The following is a 19,939-nucleotide window of genomic DNA, read 5'->3' on the forward strand; positions in this document are numbered from 1 at the left end:
GTTCTACCAGAGTTTATCATTGTTTGTAGGTCTGGCTTTAGCTCTACCTCTGCAATAATTTTACCTCTGCTCTGCTCTTATCTATGTAGCCCCGCCCACCATGCCTGAGTGTGGTAGGCTGGCAGCACTGGGAATGTGCAACAGGGTTGACAGGCAGGCAGGCCAGAGAGATGTCCTGATTGGTTGTTAAGATTCAGGGGTAGTGAAATTCGGAGTGGCTGGTTTCAGAGCATAGTTTCAGAGCCTTGGGCAGTCAGAGAGACAGGACATTTTTCTTATACCTTTAAATTTATTGATATCTGTTGGGAAGAGAAGAAGATTTATCCAAATATGAACAAAAGTGTTCTACGGCAAACTTACATATAGCACCTTTAATAAAGATAATTAAGCTTAAATGCGATTCTATTTTACCAGCCATTAGGTAATATCTCACCTAATACTGAATGATAGATTTAAGATTTCTTATTTTTCATTCTGTGCAGAAAAGATGGACTTTGGTTTGCAATTAGTTACCCTTGATTTATGAATATGAAATATTACAATGAGGTATAAAATCTGGATTGCTTTATCGATGTTCCGTATTCTTGTGTTACATTTAGTACATACAACGATAATCTCGTCAATATTAATTTAATATAGCTCATCATTTTAAGTGCAGAAATTGCTGTAGACTCTAGGATTGACAAACAGTTGCGCAGACCTATGACGTACCTCCACAACAGTTGTTCTGCACCAATCACAGAATGCGGGCGGGTCATATCTATCTTCGAAGAAGGGAACGGGAGAAGTACAACACAATTGCAAAGGAAGGGCTAACAGGTAAGAGCTTGTGGTAAGACAGTGAAACGTTGATGGGCTCTATTAGTAACCAGTCCGTTGTTTTCTACCGTCTTTTGATCATAAAATATTTCCAGCACATATATCGCTATTTTTGTGGCGTCATGGTTTATTCTGAGGCACTGAAGACGATTTATTCGGGTTCGGTCTGTGCTAGCTAGCTTAGCTAGCCAGTAGGCTAAAAGATGGCTGACCCTACGTAAAGGAGGCGGGTTGTTTACGCCAAATAAGGCGCGCGCGGAAATGTTCCCAACTCGAATAGAAACGTTCCGTTCCTCATAAGTTTAAAGTCTAGGGGGGGTTTATCTGTGCAAATAAGAGGCTACAAACCATCACGTGCGTAGTGGCTACTTAGTCACTAGTAGATTGCAGCCGAGTGTGTTTTTGAACCCAACCGTAACGTAACCACGGTCATGAGAGCTAAAATATCTGACCGCGAACTTGCAACCACAACAACGGGATTTACCTGACCGTTGAACGAATCGCGTGCTGTCACACCACGAGGTTGCCTTGTTTTGTGTATGACACGGGTTCGAAGAGTTAGTGTGTAGATGCACAGGACTGGCTAGCATGGTAGCTAGAATAATCCGTCTTTGCAGCCAGAGTTGGCCAACTATATTCCGCCAAGATGGCGGTTTTAGCACACTTTTTGCGCATTTCGAGGTTATCAGGGTCTGTGCTGCTGGCAGTGACTCTGCGATTGTTCTTAGCGGCCAATCACGGATCCAGACGTTTGTCGCATGTAAAACCACGCACCGTAGCGGTCACTTAATTCCGGTGACCAAGGCAGTGATCAACATTTTGAAAAGTTTGAAAGCGTATCAGACTAGACATGTAACCAGGAACATTAAATGTTGTCTAAAGAAAGTAATTAGGCAACTGAAGCTTCCTATTTGCTTTGGTGTAGTTGACAGCTCTTGCGCACATATGTCGCACATTTACTATTAGCTGAATCTTTATCCAGAATCTAAAATGATGCTGTTGGATCTGAACGTCCAGGATTTCTGTCTCCATCTCATATTTCTAAAGCATTTAACCATTGGTGGGGAAATACATTTTCTTTCATTCATTTACTCACCAAAGAATTGTATTATTTTTTTCTCCTCGTACAGTCCACTCTAAACAGCAGTGACGTACACGTGCACAGTGACGTTGTGACCAGATCAAATCTGATCCTATACCGTTAGCATAGCTGTTAGATTCTGAGCACAGATGGAGTCACACTAGTGCTTTATTTTACATCATCCATGCCTAGTTTGATTTGATCCGTACCGTAATGAATGTTGATACATAGATACGCCTTTAGGCATGATTAGTTGCTCCCGTGCTGTTGTTCATTAACCTATATTTTGCTTGATTTATAATTTATTTAAACATAACCAGTTTTTGTATTCTGATACTTGCAGTTTTTTTTACTGTTTTGACAATGGTGTTTTTACTATAATGGGCTTGTGAGTCATTGCCAAGTGAATAAATGTAATGCTGAATATAATTTATACAGCCAGATGTTAACTAATTTTTATTTTGTTTATGGCCATACAAATGTGTTTAGTACTTTAACAAATTGTATTTTTAGGAAAGTCAGGCAAACAAGTGGAAAGGGGGGGAACAAATTCAGTTTCAAGTAGTGAAATACCAACTCCAGTTAAGCAATTCAAATTAAATTTCTGCTGGCACTGATCTCTGTCCTTAGATGACTGCCCCTTAAACATCGAGAACCTGGCCAAGGGGCTATTCACACACAACCTTAATCTCTGTTGCATAACTAAATATTGTAGTTGGCTAAGGGGCTATTCACACACAACCTTAATCTCTGTTGCATAACTAAATATTGTAGTTGGCTGCTCTGAGGCTAAACATACTTGTCCTGTCCTTTACTACTGTAATGGACTGTACGGACTTCTGAGGCTAAAGGTTTTGCCACGTGTCGTTTACATTTGTGGGGAGCTGTACTGAGGCTGAGTTTACCGTGCATTTCATTTGCTTTTGTAGAGAGCTGTACCGAGGCTGACTTTACCTCACTTGTCATTTGCTTTTGTAGAAAGCTGTACTGAAGCTGACTTTACCTCACTTGTCATTTGCTTTTGTAGAGAGTTGTACGGAAGCTGACTTTACCTGACTTGTCATTTGCTTTTGTAGAGAGCAGTACTGAGGCTGACATTACCACACTTGTCATTTGCTTTTGTAGAGAGCAGTACTGAGGCTGACTTTACCACACATGTCATTTGCTTTTGAAGCGAGCAGTAGTAGGGCAGATGTATATAATGCATGTGAATGGTTTTCTTTGCTGACAGGCTCTGGAGATGAACAGGATCCGGATTCACGTGCTGCCGTCCAGCAGGGGTCGCGTAGCGCCCGCCGCCCGCTCCCAGGAGCCCCAGACCTGCTCCTTCTCCCAGCGGCCCTGCTCGCAGCCCCGCCTGGAGGGCCTGGAGTTCTGCATAAAGCACGTTCTGGAGGACAAGAACGCCCCCTACAGGCAGTGCAGCTACGTCTCCAACAAGAACGGCCGGCGCTGCCCCAACGCGGCGCCCAAGCCGGAGAAGAAAGACGGGTGAGCGCTTTGCCCACGTGCGGTGGGCACGGCCTCTTTCCTGGCCTCTGTGCGCCCCGCATGGCCTTCAGACCCCTCCCAAAAGAAGAGTCCTCTGAAAAGCTGTTTATGCCATTTACCAACACAACAGCATGGTTTAGTCATGGGAAGTGGCTGATCTCAGGCCTTCACTCTCCACAGAGGTGGAGGAGGATGTTAATTGTGAGTTGATTCTCTAGGTTTTTCATGGCACAGCTGAGTGTGGGTAAATGGTTTAGGCATGCAACACTTGGCACTGCATAGCCTGAGTGCCTTTCAGACAGAGGACTTGATGCAGTGCTTGAACTGACTGGGAGTTTTCGGGTGTTCCAGGGTGACGTTCTGCGCCGAGCACGCCCGCAGGAATGCCCTCTCCCTCCAGGCCCAGATGAGGAAGGTGTCGTCCGGGCCCTCCCCGGAGGTGCTCCTGTCCCAGCTGAGCGGGTACAGCCGGCCCGAGACCGGGGTCCCCGGCCAGGACGGGAGCCGCAGCGAAGCCAGCCGAATGCTGGGTGAGGGAAGGGCTCGCGTTGGGGCGGGACATTTACTGCCGTATGTGCCACAGGGTAATCAGTTAGGGGAAGCTAGCAATGAACTCCCGAATGGATTCACAGATTCGCACAAGATTTTGTGGGAAGGTTGGTCGTGAACCAAAGAGGAGGCCACGTGTTTGTGTGAGGGTGTGTGCGTGGGTGCATGCACACGTGGATGTATGCGCGTCTGCGGTCGCAGCTAGTGCGGATCCGCGCTTGTTTAGTTCAAATTTACCTTGTTGTTAGCGACTGTTACAGTATGCTTCTAATGCATTTATTATTTTAAAATGGGACTAGTTGACCCAGTTGATGTGAACAGTTTGATTGTTGGTACGTCCGGTGTGGTTGATGTTTGTTGGTATGTCGGTGTGGTCGATGTTTGTTGGTATGTTGATATATGACGCTTTGTTTAGACGAGGACAGCTGGAGTGAGGAGGAGCAGGACTCCGTTTTGCTGGACCAGACGTGGAAGGGGGACCCCGACAGCGAGGCAGACAGCATCGACAGCGATCACGAGGACCCCCTAAAGTAAGGCCCTTCCACTGCATTCAAAATCATCCATTTTGTATTCACATAGAAACCAAGTGAACAACTGCTATGATTTAGTTCAGGTCAGACTTTATATAATCTTTTTAATTCTTATTTCAGTAGTCTTACCCTGCCCCCTACTGGTCATTTGGAGACCATGTTTTTATAGTGCGACTTCACATGGTGTTGACATTTTAGCCAATTAGTGGTGCGACCGTTTAGTGAACTTGAAGTGAATATCTGTACAGAACGTTTAGAAATGACATGCTTTTCGTCCACCTACAGGAAATTGTGTCATTTATACCTGTTAATAAGCTTGAAAAGAGCTATTTATCCTTCCGTATTGTGGCATGGTCCATTCGGGAGCTACCCCCTTTTTCCCCGGCCGTGAGTTTGACTCCTGACGTGTGTGGCAGACACGCGGGGGTGTACACTGCAGAAGAAGTAGCCCTGATCACTCGCGAGAAGCTGATCCGCCTCCAGTCGCTCTACATCGACCAGTTCAAGCGCCTGCAGCACCTGCTGAAGGAGAAGAAACGCCGCTACCTGCACAGCCGCAAGGTGGAGCACGACACCGTAGGTGAGACCAGTTAGCGGACCGTAGGTGAGACCAGTTAGCATGTCGTAGGTAAGATCTGTTAGTGCGCCGTAGGTGAGACCAGTTAGCATGTCGTAGGTAAGACCTGTTAGCGGGCCGTAGGTGAGACCAGTTAGAACACCGTAGGTCAGATCAGTTAGCGTGCTGTAGGTGAGACCAGTTAGCGTGCTGTAGGTGAGACCTGTTAGCGTGCAGTAGGTGAGACCAGTTAGAACACCGTAGGTCAGATCAGTTAGCGTGCTGTAGGTGAGACCAGTTAGAACACCGTAGGTCAGATCAGTTAGCGTGCTGTAGGTGAGACCAGTTAGAACACCGTAGGTCAGATCAGTTAGCGTGCTGTAGGTGAGACCAGTTAGCGTGCCGTAGGTGAGACCAGTTAGCGGGCCGTAGGTGAGACCAGTTAGCGGGCCGTAGGTGAGACCAGTTAGAACTCCATAGGTTAGATCAGTTAGCAGGCTGTAGGTGAGACCAGTTAGCATGCTGTAGGTGAGACCAGTTAGCGGGCCGTAGGTGAGACCAGTTAGAACACCGTAGGTCAGATCAGTTAGCGTGCTGTAGGTGAGACCAGTTAGCGGGCCGTAGGTGAGACCAGTTAGAACACCGTAGGTCAGATCAGTTAGCGTGCTGTAGGTGAGACCAGTTAGCGGGCTGTAGGTGAGACCAGTTAGAACTCCATAGGTCAGATTAGTTAGCGTGCTGTACTAATAGTAGCGCGTGCGCGTGTGTTGCAGGGAGCAGTCTGCTCACAGGGCCCGAGGGCTTGTCCATGAAGGAGCGGGAGAACCTGAAGAAGCTGAAGGCCCTGCGCCGTTACCGTCGGCGATACGGTGTGGAGGCGCTGCTGCACCGGCAGCTCCGGGAGCGCCGGCTGGCTGCCACCGAGGGATCCGTCCTGCAGGTGCGCTGCTCTCACAGCCTGGTCGCCCTCTAGTGGCACAACGCTGTCACTGCTCTACAGGTTCACTCCGCATTATATGTACTCTTGCGGTTCAGTGCCTGCGGGGTCGTTGGACAGCTGCTGTCGGTTAGCGATGGAAGAGTGAGGCTCCATCAGCCCAAAGAAATGGTTTCCCTCTGGTGGTGGAATGGTGTTACTGCAGTTTCTCTGCCGATAACGCTTCTCTGTGAGTGAGAGGACGCTGTTACCTGGTCTTTTTCTAGGTACTGCTTAAATTGGCATGTTCCTGTACCATTTCAGATCCACTCTCGAGCCGTGACACAATCTGACGGGCATTTGAGTGCTATTGGGCTGCGGGGGTCGTGTAAAGTATTTTTGTCATTTTGGGTTTTTGTCTTTCAAGCTCATCCTCTACTTCCTTCAGATCTGCCCCAAGGCACGTGATCCTCAATGGCAGCTAGTGTTTATTGGCATAAATACATCTATGTATTAATTAATATTACTGTATATCTTTTTATGTTGATGAAATGGGGGGGGAAGGCATTGACAGCCTGATTTTCCATTACAGAATCCAGAATAGCATTTGTGACTTGTCACTTTTGTGTGTCCGTGTGTGTGCATGTGCGTGTGTGTGTGTGTGTGTGTGTGTGTGTGTTCGTGTGTGTTCTCCAGGCCCACTCTGCACGCTCCAGTCAGAGGTGCATCTCCTTTGTGGAGGGGGTGCGCTGCTCCAGTCAGAGTCTGCCGATGACCCGCCACTGCGTCTCCCGTATCCTACCGCCGTTGCTGTCTAAGTTACGCACCGCCAGCGTGTAGAATGCCACCGTAATCAGATCAGTCACCTGGTGACGACTTCCTGTTCTCTTTGCGCTGCGTTGCATTAAACCAATCACTGGTGCCCCCTTCATTTTTATAAATTTTCTTTTTTTCTTCTTTTTTTTTTTTTACTTGCGCTATGATGCTTATATCTGCCTCCACTCCTCATGGTCACCCCCTCATTTGCTGGAACCCCCCCCCCCCCCCTGCAGTAGCCCTGTATGGTGTCTGGCAGCTTGCAGTAGCTGTTGGTTTTGAACAGAGGCAGAAATGAAGACCTTCCCATGGTCTGTTGGTTTTCCCCCACCTCTTCCATAGGGGACACCCAATTCAGTTGGAAGGGACAGCCACTTCAAAAATCACTTTCATCTGTGATTTTACCCTCTATCGCCTTCGTTTCCTCAGCCGCCTTACCCCGCCAATCCTCTTCTTTTCACTTTTACCCCAATCTGCAAAATGGCCGCTCTTCATTTCATGGCTGTCTTCCGCTCATCTCCTGCATCTGCAGTATAGCGTTCAGCTTGCATTTCTTCTTTACTCTCCAGTGACTGGCAGTGGTAAGCTGGCAAGACGCTTGAAACGCCTCCCAGTAGCCACGAGAATATTGACAGGGCGGAGAGCTGGCAGAAGAACAGTAAATAGACAAGACCTTGATAAACAATGCTACAATATAAGCATTGTAAAAATTAAAAATAAATCATTCTTACTGAGTGTTCCTTCATAACAGCTGTATAGCTCCTACTTGACACTTTCATCAGAACTCCGTAGGCATTCATGAATGCATCTGCCTGTAACTGAAATTGTGTGTGTCCCTCTATGCCGCAGTCATGTCACTATCTGCATCAGTGGTGGCCGGGGTGGGACGTTTTCCCATTACGAGCCGATTTGTCCTTGCGTTTGTGTTCTCATTTCATTTTTATTTTGTGTCTAAAGCCTGTTTTACAGTGGCAGACCTGCTTAATGGTGTCGTAGAGCGTTTTTTTAGGCACAGCTTAGTTTATGACTCTACAGCGAGCACGTTACTCGAGTAAACGATCCCACCCCCCGGTGTTGGTGAAGTGACACACACTACGCCCATTCATGGCTGTTTGCACATGTGTTTATGAGTGATTATGCTGAACTCCAGGGGCTTCTGAGACCCCCCCCTTACACCTGGCGTGAACATGCATTTTGGGGGATCGGATAGCACTCAACTGCTTGAAAATGCAACTGTAGATGCACCCAAGACATACCGAGGACAGATTGTGATCAGTTGCCCAAACCATCTCCAGGGATGTATTGTGACCTCATTAAACACAAGTTGTAAATGGTAATGCTGCCCACGTGCGATGACTACGTGATCAGAAAAGCGTGTGTGCGTAGCTTCACATGATCCTTTTTATTGCCAAAATAGCACTGTAACGTTAGCCGGCAACAAGTCAGTTACTGTAGCTTTCAGAGGACTGGCGCAGTAGGGAAGGAGGACGTCGTGTGTGCAGTTTGAGCTGGAAGTGAGATCGGATCATGATCCGATCTCTGTGCAGTCAGCTGAGACGCATATTAAAGGGATGGTATAAACGCAATCCAGCTAAATCCTTTCTAGATACCGTCTCGATACAAGATGCATGTTATGCCGTGTGTAAAGGGGGTCTGGGAGTACTGTGAACTGCTGATGGAGTTGTCTAGCTCTGAAGGACCATTCATAGAAGGTGTGTTCCAAAAATCATGTGAGAAGGCGACGACGTGTGGTGGAGTTTAAAATGGTGCCTAACACTGGTCCGTAAGGCCAGCGGTGTCATCAGCACACAGCAGTGTCGTCATGGCAGCAGTTCACCTCTGTGACATCACGAGAGACGCCCGCCCCTGATTGGGGGCTCCTTTCCTTAGCGCCGGCTCCCCTGCAGATATCTACCAGGACAGTAACCAGGTGCTGTTTAAGATGTGCCCGGGCCTGAAGGACGTGCCCTGCGACCGGCCCGTCCACATGGGCCAGTCGGAGGAGCCGCGCTGCCCCCTGCACCTGTCCCTGCCGCCCCCCATGTACCAGCCCGAGCAGGAGCCGCTGGTGCCCGAGGAGCTGACCCCCGCCCCCACCGAGCTGTACCTGAGCGCCGCCGAGCTGCAGCCCACCGAGAACCTGCCGCTGGAGTTCAGCGACGTGCGTACCGCCCCTCTGCCTCGCCCCGCCCCGCCCCTCTGCTTCGCCCCTCTGCCTCGCCTCGCCCCGCCCCTCTGATTCACCCTGCCCCACTGCACCGCCCTGCCCCCCTGCCTCGCCCCGCCCCACTGCCCTGCCCTGCCCCTCCCCTCTGATTCACCCTGCCCCACTGCACCGCCCTGCCCCCCTGCCTCGCCCCGCCCCACTGCCCTGCCCTGCCCCTCCCCTCTGATTCGCCCCGCCCCACTGCCTCACCTCGCCCTGCCCCTCCCCTCTGATTCGCACCGCCCCGCCCCACTGCCTCACCTCGCCCCGCCCCTCCCCTCTGATTCGCCTCGCCCCTCCCCTTTGATTCGCCCCGCCCCGCCCCACTGCCCCACCCTACCCCTCTGCCTCACGCCGCCCCTCCCCTCTGATTCGCCCCGCCCCACCATCTCGCCTCGCCCCGCCCCTCCCCTCTGATTCCCCCTGCCTCGCCCCACTGCCCTGCCCCTTTGCTTCACCCCTCTGCTCTGCCCCACTCCTCTGCACTGCCATACCCCTCTGCTTCATCCTGTCCTGTGCCCCTCCTGCTCTGCAGAATATAGTGTTAATTGTAGCGTAGTCACCATTCGAATAGCTAAAGAAAATTTCTCCAAGCTCCTCAGGACACATACGAGCACATTCTGTCCTCTGAAGCAGATGTCATTCGCTGCTCTGTATCGCACCATTGTGCAGGTGGTAGTTGGAGGAAAAAACTTCTGAAGAGGCAAACCGCAGGCACTTAGTCAGCCAGCAGGGGTCACTGGTGCACAGTGAGACACTGTCATTTCGGCGAGCTGAACTCATCGGCTCCCAAAGTGATGCCAGGTGTTCATCGCCCTGCAGGGCTGCTGGCCACAGTGGGCACAGGCACAGCCCATATTCCATGCCAGGCCACACTCAGGAACTCTCCTCCATCTTGTTTCCCAAACCGAACGTCTCCCGTTTGGCCAAATACCCGTGCCCCTTCTCACCCCTGCAGCTCTCACATCGCACCACGCTGAACCATGACGCACGCGAGCATCACTTCAACATCGCTCACAGAAATGTCACAGAGAAATGGAACAGAATATCAGTGACCTCAGACTGACCTGCCGGCGCCTGGCTCCAGCGAGGGTGTCGTTAATTTGGGGCCCCGCGTGCCTTCTCCTGGTACCTCTTTCTTTTAAACAGTCGGGGGCATGGTCACTGCAATGAGTCCCTCATTACGATCACCCGTCACTTTAAATTCTCCAGTAAGCTGTGGAGGCTGTCTGTCTGCTGGCTATTCCGAGAGGCCTGTCCTTGAACTTGAAGGCGGGCTGACCGTTAATGTGTTTATTTTGCCAGACGCGTGACTGCGGACAAGGCCGCTATTCCTAGACGCGTCGAACGGAGCATCCAGTGCAAAAAAAGGCCTGTAATTGAAGGGAGAGGTCACGGCGCTTTCAGTCCCCCCCCGAAAATCAATGAATATTTTAACGCCTCGTTTTAAAAGCGAGGCTGGAAGCTTTGCTGCAGTGAACGGCTTTATTGTATCCTCACCAGCAGAATGGTTTGAAAGGTAGCCAGATACAGCGGCGTGTACGGGTGTAGAAAACAAGAACAGGGAAATGGCTGCACTGATGAGTGTGTGTGTTCCTGCTGGTGTGCATTGAGCTGTCTTAAGGGAGTGACCCGTTCAGCTCAAGCAGTAAGGCCGGGGTCCACTGTCCATACTCAAATCCTATCCTGGCCGTGCCGGTTCTGTTCACTACGTGCATTCGGGTGATTCACAGCTGGACAGGATATTGACTGAACTGAGGAAATACGCTGCGGAAGCAGTGGGGAAAAATGCTTCTTCAGTTGGGCGTCTGGCGTCCGCTTGCTGAAACTGCACATGAAGCGTCTTACTTTGGCTGTGGGCTGCGGTGTGAAAAGAAGCCGCTCACGGCACCGCGTGTTTCAGAGAAGAGCCGTCTGCACTGTCTCGAATCCATTCCATAGGAGCTTAAAAACGGGGGAGCATCTCCATTCTAGTGTTTAATTATAATAATAATAATGCATTTTGCGAGTGCCTTTTGCGATCTGACCTCGATGGGTGATGCACGGGCGCCCATTTTGGCTCCTCTGCACATGAGTGAGTGAGTGGAGCTCTGAGTGAGTGAAGCTCAGCTCAGAGCAGTGAGTGAGGTTCAGGTGAGTGAGTGAGTGAGGCTCAGCTGTGCTCAGTGAATGCGTACCTGTCTCCGGGCCGCAGGACCTGGACGTGGTGGGGGACAGAATGGAGTGCCCGCCCTCCCCGCTGCTGTTCGACACGGCGCTGGCCCTGGAGGACCAGACCATCCGCGAGATCGCCGAGGCCCCCATGGACATCCTGACGGGCGCGGAGCAGGCCGAGCTGGAGCTCTCTGAGAGAGGGGCCATCCCCATGGAGGAGGACCAGGTGGGACAGAGCCACACCCCCTCCTTTAACAGGCCAAACAACAGGGGCTTGTTTGTCTTTGTTACAACATTATTGTTTCAAGATATCTAGCAGTTAAGTAGCCTTTGAGAAGCTTGAGAAAAATCTCAAGTCTCCTTATTTGTTTCTTTGTTTTTCTTTCCAATTTGGAATTTGCAGTTGTGAAAAGCAGCTATACCACCGGAACTTGTCTATTTTACACCATACAGGCCACACAGTACTACAGGAGAGCCAGCTGATTGTTGTACACTCTACAGACCACACAGTACTAAAAGAGAGCCAGTGACTATTTTACACCCTACAGACCACACAGTACTACAGGAGAGCCAGTGACTATTTTACAACCTACAGGCCACACAGTACTACAGGAGAGCTGGTGACTGTTTACACCCTACTGGCCACACAGTAATACGGGAGAGCCAATTACTATTTTATACCTTACAGGCTACAAAGTACAACAGGACAGCCAGTGATTTTTTATTTTTTTTGGGGGGGGGGGGGTTTAACACCCCACTGGCCAAACCGTACTGGTGGAACGTATTCCTAGATTAGGGTTTAATTTCTGACCATGTTTTGCTCTTCATTGGAGAGTTGAAACGTCCTGAGGGTTTACGTGCTGCACAGGGACCACACCACATGACTCATGATTGCCTTGATTGGTTGATTCGGTTAGGAAGGGCTTCCCCCCCACCGCCCCAACCAGACTGTCTGACCGCTCGCTGCCCTCAGGTCGTCTCGGAGACCGGTGTGACTGGCGCCCCGGAGGGAGGGGCCATGGGAGACGGCACGGCGAACGACTTCGGCATAACGGCGAACGCCACATGAGAGCCACCGCGTGCGCACAACCAGCGGCGTGGACGGGACGGCCCGGGGACGCCGTTTCAACACCAAACGAACAAATAAAAACGCCCTTAAAAGCAGAGACTTCGCTGCACCCTTCGCCGGGGCCCCAGACCTCTCTCGCCAGGGTGGACCTGCTACGGAGGCGAGGGGGGGACATGGTTCCCTCGTTGTGTTCTTGCGCACGGTCGCTTTCCCGCAGGGTTCCCTGGTCCTGACGTCCTGAGATCCTGTCTGGTTTTGAAGGGGGTCTTTGAAGCGGTCTGCAGCTCCCAGCTCCCAAGTGTTCGCCAGGTGTCACTAGCTGCAGATACCATGCTGTTAATAAGCCCTGTTTGTAACTGTTCAGAAGAATTAAAAAAACATGACCAATGTATGTTTGTTTTTTTATTTTTTATTATTGGACCGGCTTAGTTTTTGCATGAATGTAGACAGTTGTAGGTATGTGTAGTTATGTATTGAGGCATGTACAGGCAGACCAGTTACCCTGAGAGGGAGAGAGGGAAACTGGTTTCCCATAGCACTGAGCCCCCTGTCTCGTGGCACAACAGGGTCTGCTCAGAAACAGGCAATCCTAGTTGAGCAAACCAGGGCCCACCTTCCTAACGTTCATTAGCCTTGTACACCCCTCCCGCACCTTTGCATTTTACCGATACAGAAAATGTGGTACTCATTAGGTTCGTTCAGCAGTGCCGAAAGAGTGGCGCGCGGTGTTTAGATGGCGGCAGAGCACTACAGCGGTAGCATCTGTGCTCCTCTGCTGCTCGTGCGCTGGAGCCAGCGGGCCTTCCCTTCTGTACTATTAACGCGAGGCGCTAGATGGCGCCAAAAAGCGTAACCCGAAGCCTGCCCAGAATTTAAACCCGACTGTTGTGTATACATTACTGAGCTGTACATATACATGCGAGCTCTTATTTTCCTACATAATTTTGCATTTGCCCCTTATGCAAATAATTACACCCGGTTTACACGTGCCTTTGTTCAGTTGTAGGCTGTGTAGAACATTAAAAATCATTTTGTGCTCCAATATTTGAGGTAACAACCGGTCTTATTTTAATAAGCTTAATAACGTACCGCATTTTGCGATTAAGCTCATATATATGTGGTTTTTCCCGGTTTTGTTTTTAAATATTTGAATATTTGCCCTGGAGCTGTGTCCCTTTTTAAGATTAAAAAGTTGCATGTAGATGCGAATTGCAGGTACATTGCTGAGATGCAGAAAACTGAGAGACCACGGATCTTACTCTTAACAGCATAGTCTTCATTTCCATGCTTTAACGAGCCCCTTAACCACGTTGAACCCCAGTATTTCCGTTTTGCTCTGGCAACCTGGTTTCATTCATTAGAAGAGCGCTATTTTCGCTAGCGCTCTGAAACAAAACATTGTGTTCTCTACTGAATGTTTAAATGGTGTATCCAGAATGAACTATATGGATAGCTGTGGTCATTCATTTGAACATAAAACATTTTGGAAGGGATCGTTTTTACGCACAACGCGCTAATTCACGAAGTGAATATTCGGACAGGAATTTTGACTTGAGAGGGGCAACCCTCTGTAACTCAAAGTTGTTTATAGGCCGACATGCCTGAAATTTCAATGCAAAAAGAGGACAAAGCGTCGATCTAAATCACAGTTTAACGCCTGTATCGAATTTGAATGCTTTAGGAAGCGGTTTGTGGCGTAAATCAGGGGCCAGCTTTCCAACGACTTTTTAAAGCAGAGCTGTTGGGTCGAGTGGGAATCGACTTGTCTGGCTGAGGTTTTCTTTACTGGTTTAACGAGGACGTTGAAGACAATCTAAGAACAATGCATCTGGAATATAAAAAGACCCCGTATACATAAAGCGTACGCTAAATGTAGCCTTTGTTTGATCTATTAAAATTGGTCATTCGCGTCTAGATCATTTTGTTTTTCATTATTACACATTCTGTTTTCATTTATGTACAAAATGTTTTCAAATATTTTATCGACAAACTGTCACAGAGCGCCGCGTCCTTATACCGCGACACCCGCAAACTGGCCGCGCCTTGTGGACCACTAGGGCACTTCGGCGACGGCGAGATGCGCGAGTCGTTTTCATTTCAGATGGAACGAACAGAATGGTGTTTCCAAAAAAAATGCAACGTGGACCACACGAGGATTGGTTGATCCCCCGAAAACGGGGCGGTGAATGTGATTTCAATGACATCACTTTTCTTGTTGGAAGCCGATTCTTCTGTAGCTCACTGGACAAGAGGGCAGAAGACACCACCGGAGGAGGGCTTTCTTGCTGACTGAGCAGGGAGGAAATACGGTATGATCAACTAAATACTGCCTAAAATAGTGGTTAGCGAGTCGTTTCTGCCACGTTTATCGTGGGTGGTGCGCTGTTTCTCATACGACAGACTGCGGCAGATAAGGTTTGTGTATTTTAATGCTTTTGAGTTCCGCGCAAAGTGCGTGTAGGGTACAGAGATGATGTACACAGGTAATTGGCCGCCAAGCATAAGCGCTGCACAAATGCGACTAGGGGTGCTATCAGACTATTTTAGTTGATCATATGGCGTATTCGATCATTATTTCAGTTAAACTGCGTGTACTCGATCTAGTTAGCACAATCTGGTATGCGAAAAGGCGATGCCCAACGCATTTTGGGCTAAGTTGCCTGTAGCCTATTGGTTTTGTTCTGAAGATGCTGCGCCCAGGTAGCCTCATGACTGTTGAAACACTAAGGGCAAGGTTATCTGCTCGCTGACGTTAGAACCGGTGTATTATTATTATTATTGTTATTATTATTAGTGGTAAGGTTGTTGTTGCAGCACTGATTGCAGCCACTCGGTGTTTCTTGAACAGAATGTATTTAGTAAGCGAATCAAATTGTAACTACTGCGGAGTATAATCAGATTTGTAAAACCTGGACAAGATCGGATGATGCTCTTTCATAAATATTTACGATCTAAAACCCTACAGGAAATTGCGTCCTATGTTTACTGTAGAATCGTGGAGCGGATTTTACCTTTGAAAAGAACATTCAAAATTATTCATATTAGTCATAAAAAACACAATCTTACCCCCTATTTAATAACAGGTGTGGCCTGATGTTTTAAGGGGGCGGAAACATCAGTGCCAATCAATAAGTTTACCTAACCGTGAGATACAGACTAGTGATGATCCTTTCTTGTAAACGCAATTTTAATACGGGACTTGTCCCAAATTAAATTGACATTATGTGGTTAGTGGTAACTCGGTTTTGAGATCAAATGCAGGAACTGGAAATTGAAACGGAATTACAAGCCTGAGGTTCATTGTTAAGTTGTCTTGGGCAGTGTCGTGGAACGGTGAAATGACTTTTACCCCGAGCCCGCTGTAATCTGCATGGGCGTACTTTTCAGCTGCAGTATATTGCCGCGGATGAATATTGTCCATTAATAATTGAGAACTAGACTACAGAGGCTGTATGATGTTTGTTTGTCCGCAGCTACCCTCCTAAGACTTTTTTTTTTTTTGGACGTAATGCTAGTGTTTTGGTTGACAAAAATATGTTGCAGTGAAAAGTTCTTCGGAAATGTTATTTGTTTTATTTTTATTGAGTGCTCCTTGTATTGCAGGTTTCAGCATGGTAGAATAAATGGTTCTTGAGATTAAGACTGGAGTCTCATATTCACTACATGGGACAAAAATGAATTGCCGAGTTTTCAAAAAACTTGCCTGGACCCTTCCCCCAAGGAATGGCCCCAATGGCCAAGAGAACAAAACGGTTAAAAATAAATGCACGACCTTTAATACAATACGGTATTCTGTAACATTGCTGACAAAGAAAGTGCAACCTGCCAAACGTGTTCGGACAATAGACTAGCTGTCGTGTATGCAGGGTGGTATAACCTTTCCACCCAGTAGCCTGGGGGGCTGAGGGGGGATTCGACAGAATAAGAAAAAACAAAATATGAACTCTTCAAATATTCCTATGTCATGTCTTCCTGTTGAGTCTGTGACAACTGCCAATGTATAAACAACTAGAGAAATGAGATTGAAACAAATGAAGATAAAGTTTGGCATCATGATGTCGTGGGTGGAGCAGGATGTAAGGTTAATCTGAGGTTCTTAGGAACTGTTTAGTTTAGAAATCCAGTGGCACTGGGGTGCTAACCAGGGTCATGGCTGTCAAACCGCATGTGTAGTTGGCTTAATAAATCCTTTAATCTCTTTAATTGTGTGGAGTTTGTGTCCTGAATGAAGAGGGCTGCACTGTCTCCCCCAGCCAGGTGAAGGCGCTATTTACAAAGTTAGTCATCGTAGTTAAGTCTTCCTCCTACATATTTAGTCATTTGCTTCGCTGATCTAATTTCATCTAAGCATCTTTAGGTATGGTGCCTTGATCTTGCCCACTGGTTTGCTCCCTGACATAATTATGAACAGATGATGGGTGCACCAAATGATTCAGAACATATTGCTCGCTCTCATGCATGTCAGCCAAATATCTTCTTTTTTTGAAAAAATGGAAACTCTACAGTGTGAGTGACAGCCGGAATGTCAGAGTTTGGGTCATTTCTGGGCTAGCTACTGTACCTTAGCATGATGATGTGATCTTATTCCTTTACTGCATCCATCTTCTATTCCTTGACATTAGCATGTGCTGTGAGACCAGGCACCACCATGGACACTGTCAGGTCAAATACAGGTCACTCCATTCAAAAGCAAGGGTGTGACATATTTGTGTAGGACATTTTTATTTAAGAACTCTGCACTGAAATGCGGTGGCATTTCATTTCATGAAAAGGTTACTACTATTAGATTGTTTGTGTCACAGATTACATAAGTACCATCAGTAATGCCATCAAATTCCTGTAATGAGTCCTTGGTATCTGTGTATAGAACTAGATATTTATTAAAGCAATTCAGGTTAAGTGTCTTGCCTTAGGGCAGGGATACTCTAATCTGGCTCTTGAGGCCAGTAGTACTGCTGGTTTTCTTTTCTACCTGATAGTTAATTGATTGATGAATGCCTCTGATTGGCCAATGATTAACCTCTCCTGGTGGGTCAGGTTTAAATCAGCCCTGAATGGAGGGGAAGAATGAAAACCAACAGTACTACTGGCTTTGCCTTAGGGTAAATCACCGAAGTGTGTCACCTTGGATTTGAACCTGCACACTCTTAGTTACAAGCCCATTATTGGACACTGCTCCCCCTATGCTTTTGCTTTGAATTTAGTGTGTTCTCAAAGCAATTAGCTGCTGCAGCTTTAACAAATTCCCATTGTCTCCAGCGGAATGCGCCTCGCCTCTGAGCCTGTTTCAATCCCACAAGCCCCTGCTGCATGCGCGCCTCGGACGCAGAAACGAATTACAGTGAAATGGAGGTTACATCCCATTGTGCAAGATGGCTCTCCAAATGAAGTTCTTTCTGTCTGTGAGATCTCTTTCAGTTTTGATGTGGTTTTGTATGTTCTTTTTTTTCATGTAGTTTTTTTAAATAATGCATGGCTGGGGCATGAACTGGTTGTAATGGGAACCACCTGTGTGTGTGTGTGTGTGTGTGTGTGTGTGTGAGAGAGACATGAGTCAGGATTACCTTGAAAGACAGTCATGTCTCAAATTATTTTTCAAAAGGCCTGTGTGTGCGTGTTTTTGTACATGCCCACAAAGAGGAACTCACACACATATGCACAAATGTATGTGGCATCCACTATGAAGTTATAAACTCAAAATTTAGCTAAACAATACACACTGCTTTATTAGATGTGCTTAGACACCATATCAATGCATACACAAGTATGCATACGCATACGCATACGCATACACAGACTTGCACCTACACACACACACGCATATGTACCTGAGCACATGCACATGTATACATTTGCATGGACATGCATATATGAACGCACATGCACACGCACATACAAACGCACACACAAACACACGCATATGCAAATGCACACACAGCCATGCTCAGTTCTGTGTGGCCCCAGGCCCTCTGTGTGGCCCCAGGCCCTTTGTGTGAGGTGGCATTCCTCCTCCCACACAATCATCAGACACCCTTTCAATTACCTCTCCCACCCCTCACCCCTTTTACAGATACATTAGTCTGTTTAGCTGTCTCACCACTTCACAGCTAAACCAGACTGTTTGACTGTTCCTCACTCCTCACCCCTTTACAGCTAACCCTGACTGGTTCTTCACGTTTATATGGCACGTCTTCAGTCGTCCTCACAGTCAAATGACTAACCCTGGCACAGAATTCAGTCTGGGGTCCAGAGGCTTAGGATGGGCTTTGGCACTAAGAGATGCACGACTCTGGGTAGATCCTTCTTGCATGCTCTTCCCTTTGATGGGTGTCTAATCCCATGCTCCCCTTTGAAAATCTCTGATATGGGCACCGCCAAAGAAAATGGTTTTTTACTTGTTTTGTTTTTTTAATGATAAGCTGGGGCTCTCTGGCGTTCTTTGTTCTCACATAAAATGTGTGAATGTCACTGCGTCTTTCCCGCCAAAGCGCCACATCACCCTACCAGCGATCAAAGCAGCTCATTGGGACGTGGCTACACGCCGCTCCCTGGGCTAAATGTGAATGAGGAGCTGGGCGTGTACGGCTGCTCTCTGTTAGAGCTCCAGTTTCCAGACTTGCACTGTGTTGTTTTTATTCTTTGTGCAGTTTGCGCAGTAATATCCTAATCTGAATGAGAAAAGTCACTAGGCCCAGGCACTGGAATAGTGTTGCTCAGGCTCGGCGTTAAAGAGCTATCCACGCGCTGAGGTTTCGCAGTCAGTACATCAGATGTCTACACTTTATACACAGTCAGCGAAGGCGGACCGCCAGCATCCCCATTGGCTACGGATATCGCCCATGCACCACAAGACGCGCGAGCACTGATTGCCATTCCTGTTGATGGAAGCTCTCCCTCACCCTGCCGGTGGTATGACCAATCACAGAGCACCTAGCGGGGCTTCCGGGCACAGTCTGCTCATTATTAGTAATTCTTTCATATTTCCTGCCTGGGCAATAATCTGGGTCTGTCTGGCATATGTGTTATAAATGAAGAGCCAGGAAACATTTCAACATTTGGATCCCTTTTGTGCTGGAGTTCAGTAGTTTTGTGAACTAAGTCGTTTTACGAGGAGTGTTTGAAGTGTTTTCGGACTTGCGTGATGGTACAGCTTTCAGAATGTCTAAAGCACAGCGGAAATGGCTGCCTGTAGACTGAGTGTCTTGCTGAGACAGACTCCTCTCAAAGCCGGTTCAACGTTCAGGAATGCTTGAGGGCGCTTAATAGATCACACGACCGATGTTCCTTGCGAGCTGAATGGACGCTGTGAGTGAGTGCAGATCTGTGGATATGAAGTGAGAATCCTGGCGTGTTCAGAGGTGGTTTGTGACTGCACGCCGTCACATGCGAGTGTTGTGTTGGCGTCGCATTAGTGTCACATTGGTGTCATGCCGTTACATTGCAGTGGAAGCAGGGCTGCCACTGCTGGGGAGGGGGGGAGGGGGGGAGGGGGGGGGGGGGGGGATGGCAGAGAAGAAAACACACTTATACCAGCATGAATTGGAGAGGCTAGAGTACCCGGAGGAAACCCACGCAGACACAGGGAGAACATGCAAACTACACACAGAAAGGCCCAGACTGGGATTCCATCGCAGGACTTGAAATTGATGTATGCGGATGAAATCCTGCTGGCTCCTTTCTCAGATTACTTCAGCGGTCTTTCCCAGGACTAGTTCGCTGTTGTCCAGCAATTATCCCAGTCCAGTGGATCTG

The 19,939-nt window shown here is 48.2% G+C and overlaps 2 protein-coding genes and 1 non-coding gene across 10 annotated transcripts in view; all 3 read left to right on the forward strand.

The window, feature by feature from the left end:
* The first annotated feature begins 747 nt into the window (after positions 1 to 747).
* kansl2 (KAT8 regulatory NSL complex subunit 2) lies at positions 748 to 12,578 on the forward strand. 3 transcript variants are annotated; one of them, XM_035381920.1, is made up of 10 exons: positions 748 to 819; positions 3,132 to 3,391; positions 3,743 to 3,921; positions 4,356 to 4,470; positions 4,887 to 5,050; positions 5,800 to 5,966; positions 6,639 to 6,735; positions 8,666 to 8,919; positions 11,159 to 11,344; positions 12,036 to 12,166. In XM_035381920.1, exons 2-10 carry the CDS (start codon positions 3,141 to 3,143, stop codon positions 12,072 to 12,074), a joined length of 1,452 nt encoding a protein of 483 aa, XP_035237811.1. In that variant the 5' UTR covers positions 748 to 819; positions 3,132 to 3,140; the 3' UTR covers positions 12,075 to 12,166. The 3 variants fall into 3 exon arrangements, with proteins under 3 accessions (XP_035237811.1, XP_035237809.1, XP_035237810.1); XM_035381918.1 differs by having other exon boundaries at positions 749 to 819; positions 12,092 to 12,578; XM_035381919.1 differs by having other exon boundaries at positions 810 to 832; positions 12,092 to 12,578.
* Positions 6,994 to 7,131, forward strand: LOC118208740. The gene has a single exon (XR_004761637.1). It is a non-coding gene; the product is annotated as a small nucleolar RNA SNORA2/SNORA34 family (small nucleolar RNA).
* Positions 12,579 to 14,224: 1,646 nt separating the features above from the next.
* LOC118207830 (nck-associated protein 5-like) overlaps positions 14,225 to 19,939 on the forward strand; it is a 46,823-nt gene continuing 41,108 nt past the window's right edge. For 3 of the 6 annotated variants that reach the window (XM_035381911.1, XM_035381913.1, XM_035381916.1), the window contains exon 1: positions 14,225 to 14,496. The gene's annotated coding sequence lies outside the window, so the exon portion shown is untranslated. Of the gene's footprint in view, positions 14,603 to 19,939 lie in introns of all 6 variants that reach the window. The other 3 variants (XM_035381914.1, XM_035381915.1, XM_035381917.1) reach the window with 3 other exon arrangements.

This window comes from Anguilla anguilla, chromosome 11 (assembly GCF_013347855.1).
Source record: "Anguilla anguilla isolate fAngAng1 chromosome 11, fAngAng1.pri, whole genome shotgun sequence".
Classification (NCBI taxonomy): Eukaryota; Metazoa; Chordata; class Actinopteri; order Anguilliformes; family Anguillidae; genus Anguilla; species Anguilla anguilla.

What these genes read in the sequence shown, in the direction of transcription:
- kansl2 (XM_035381918.1), top strand. Translation starts at nt 3,141, where the DNA reads ATGAACAGGATCCGGATTCACGTGCTGCCGTCCAGCAGGGGTCGCGTA. An exon ending in GGTGGAGCACGACACCGTAG is followed by an intron (nt 5,051 to 5,799) that starts GTGAGACCAGTT and finishes CGTGTGTTGCAG; the next exon opens with GGAGCAGTCTGCTCACAGGG. An exon ending in TCCCCATGGAGGAGGACCAG is followed by an intron (nt 11,345 to 12,091) that starts GTGGGACAGAGC and finishes CGCTGCCCTCAG; the next exon opens with GTCGTCTCGGAGACCGGTGT.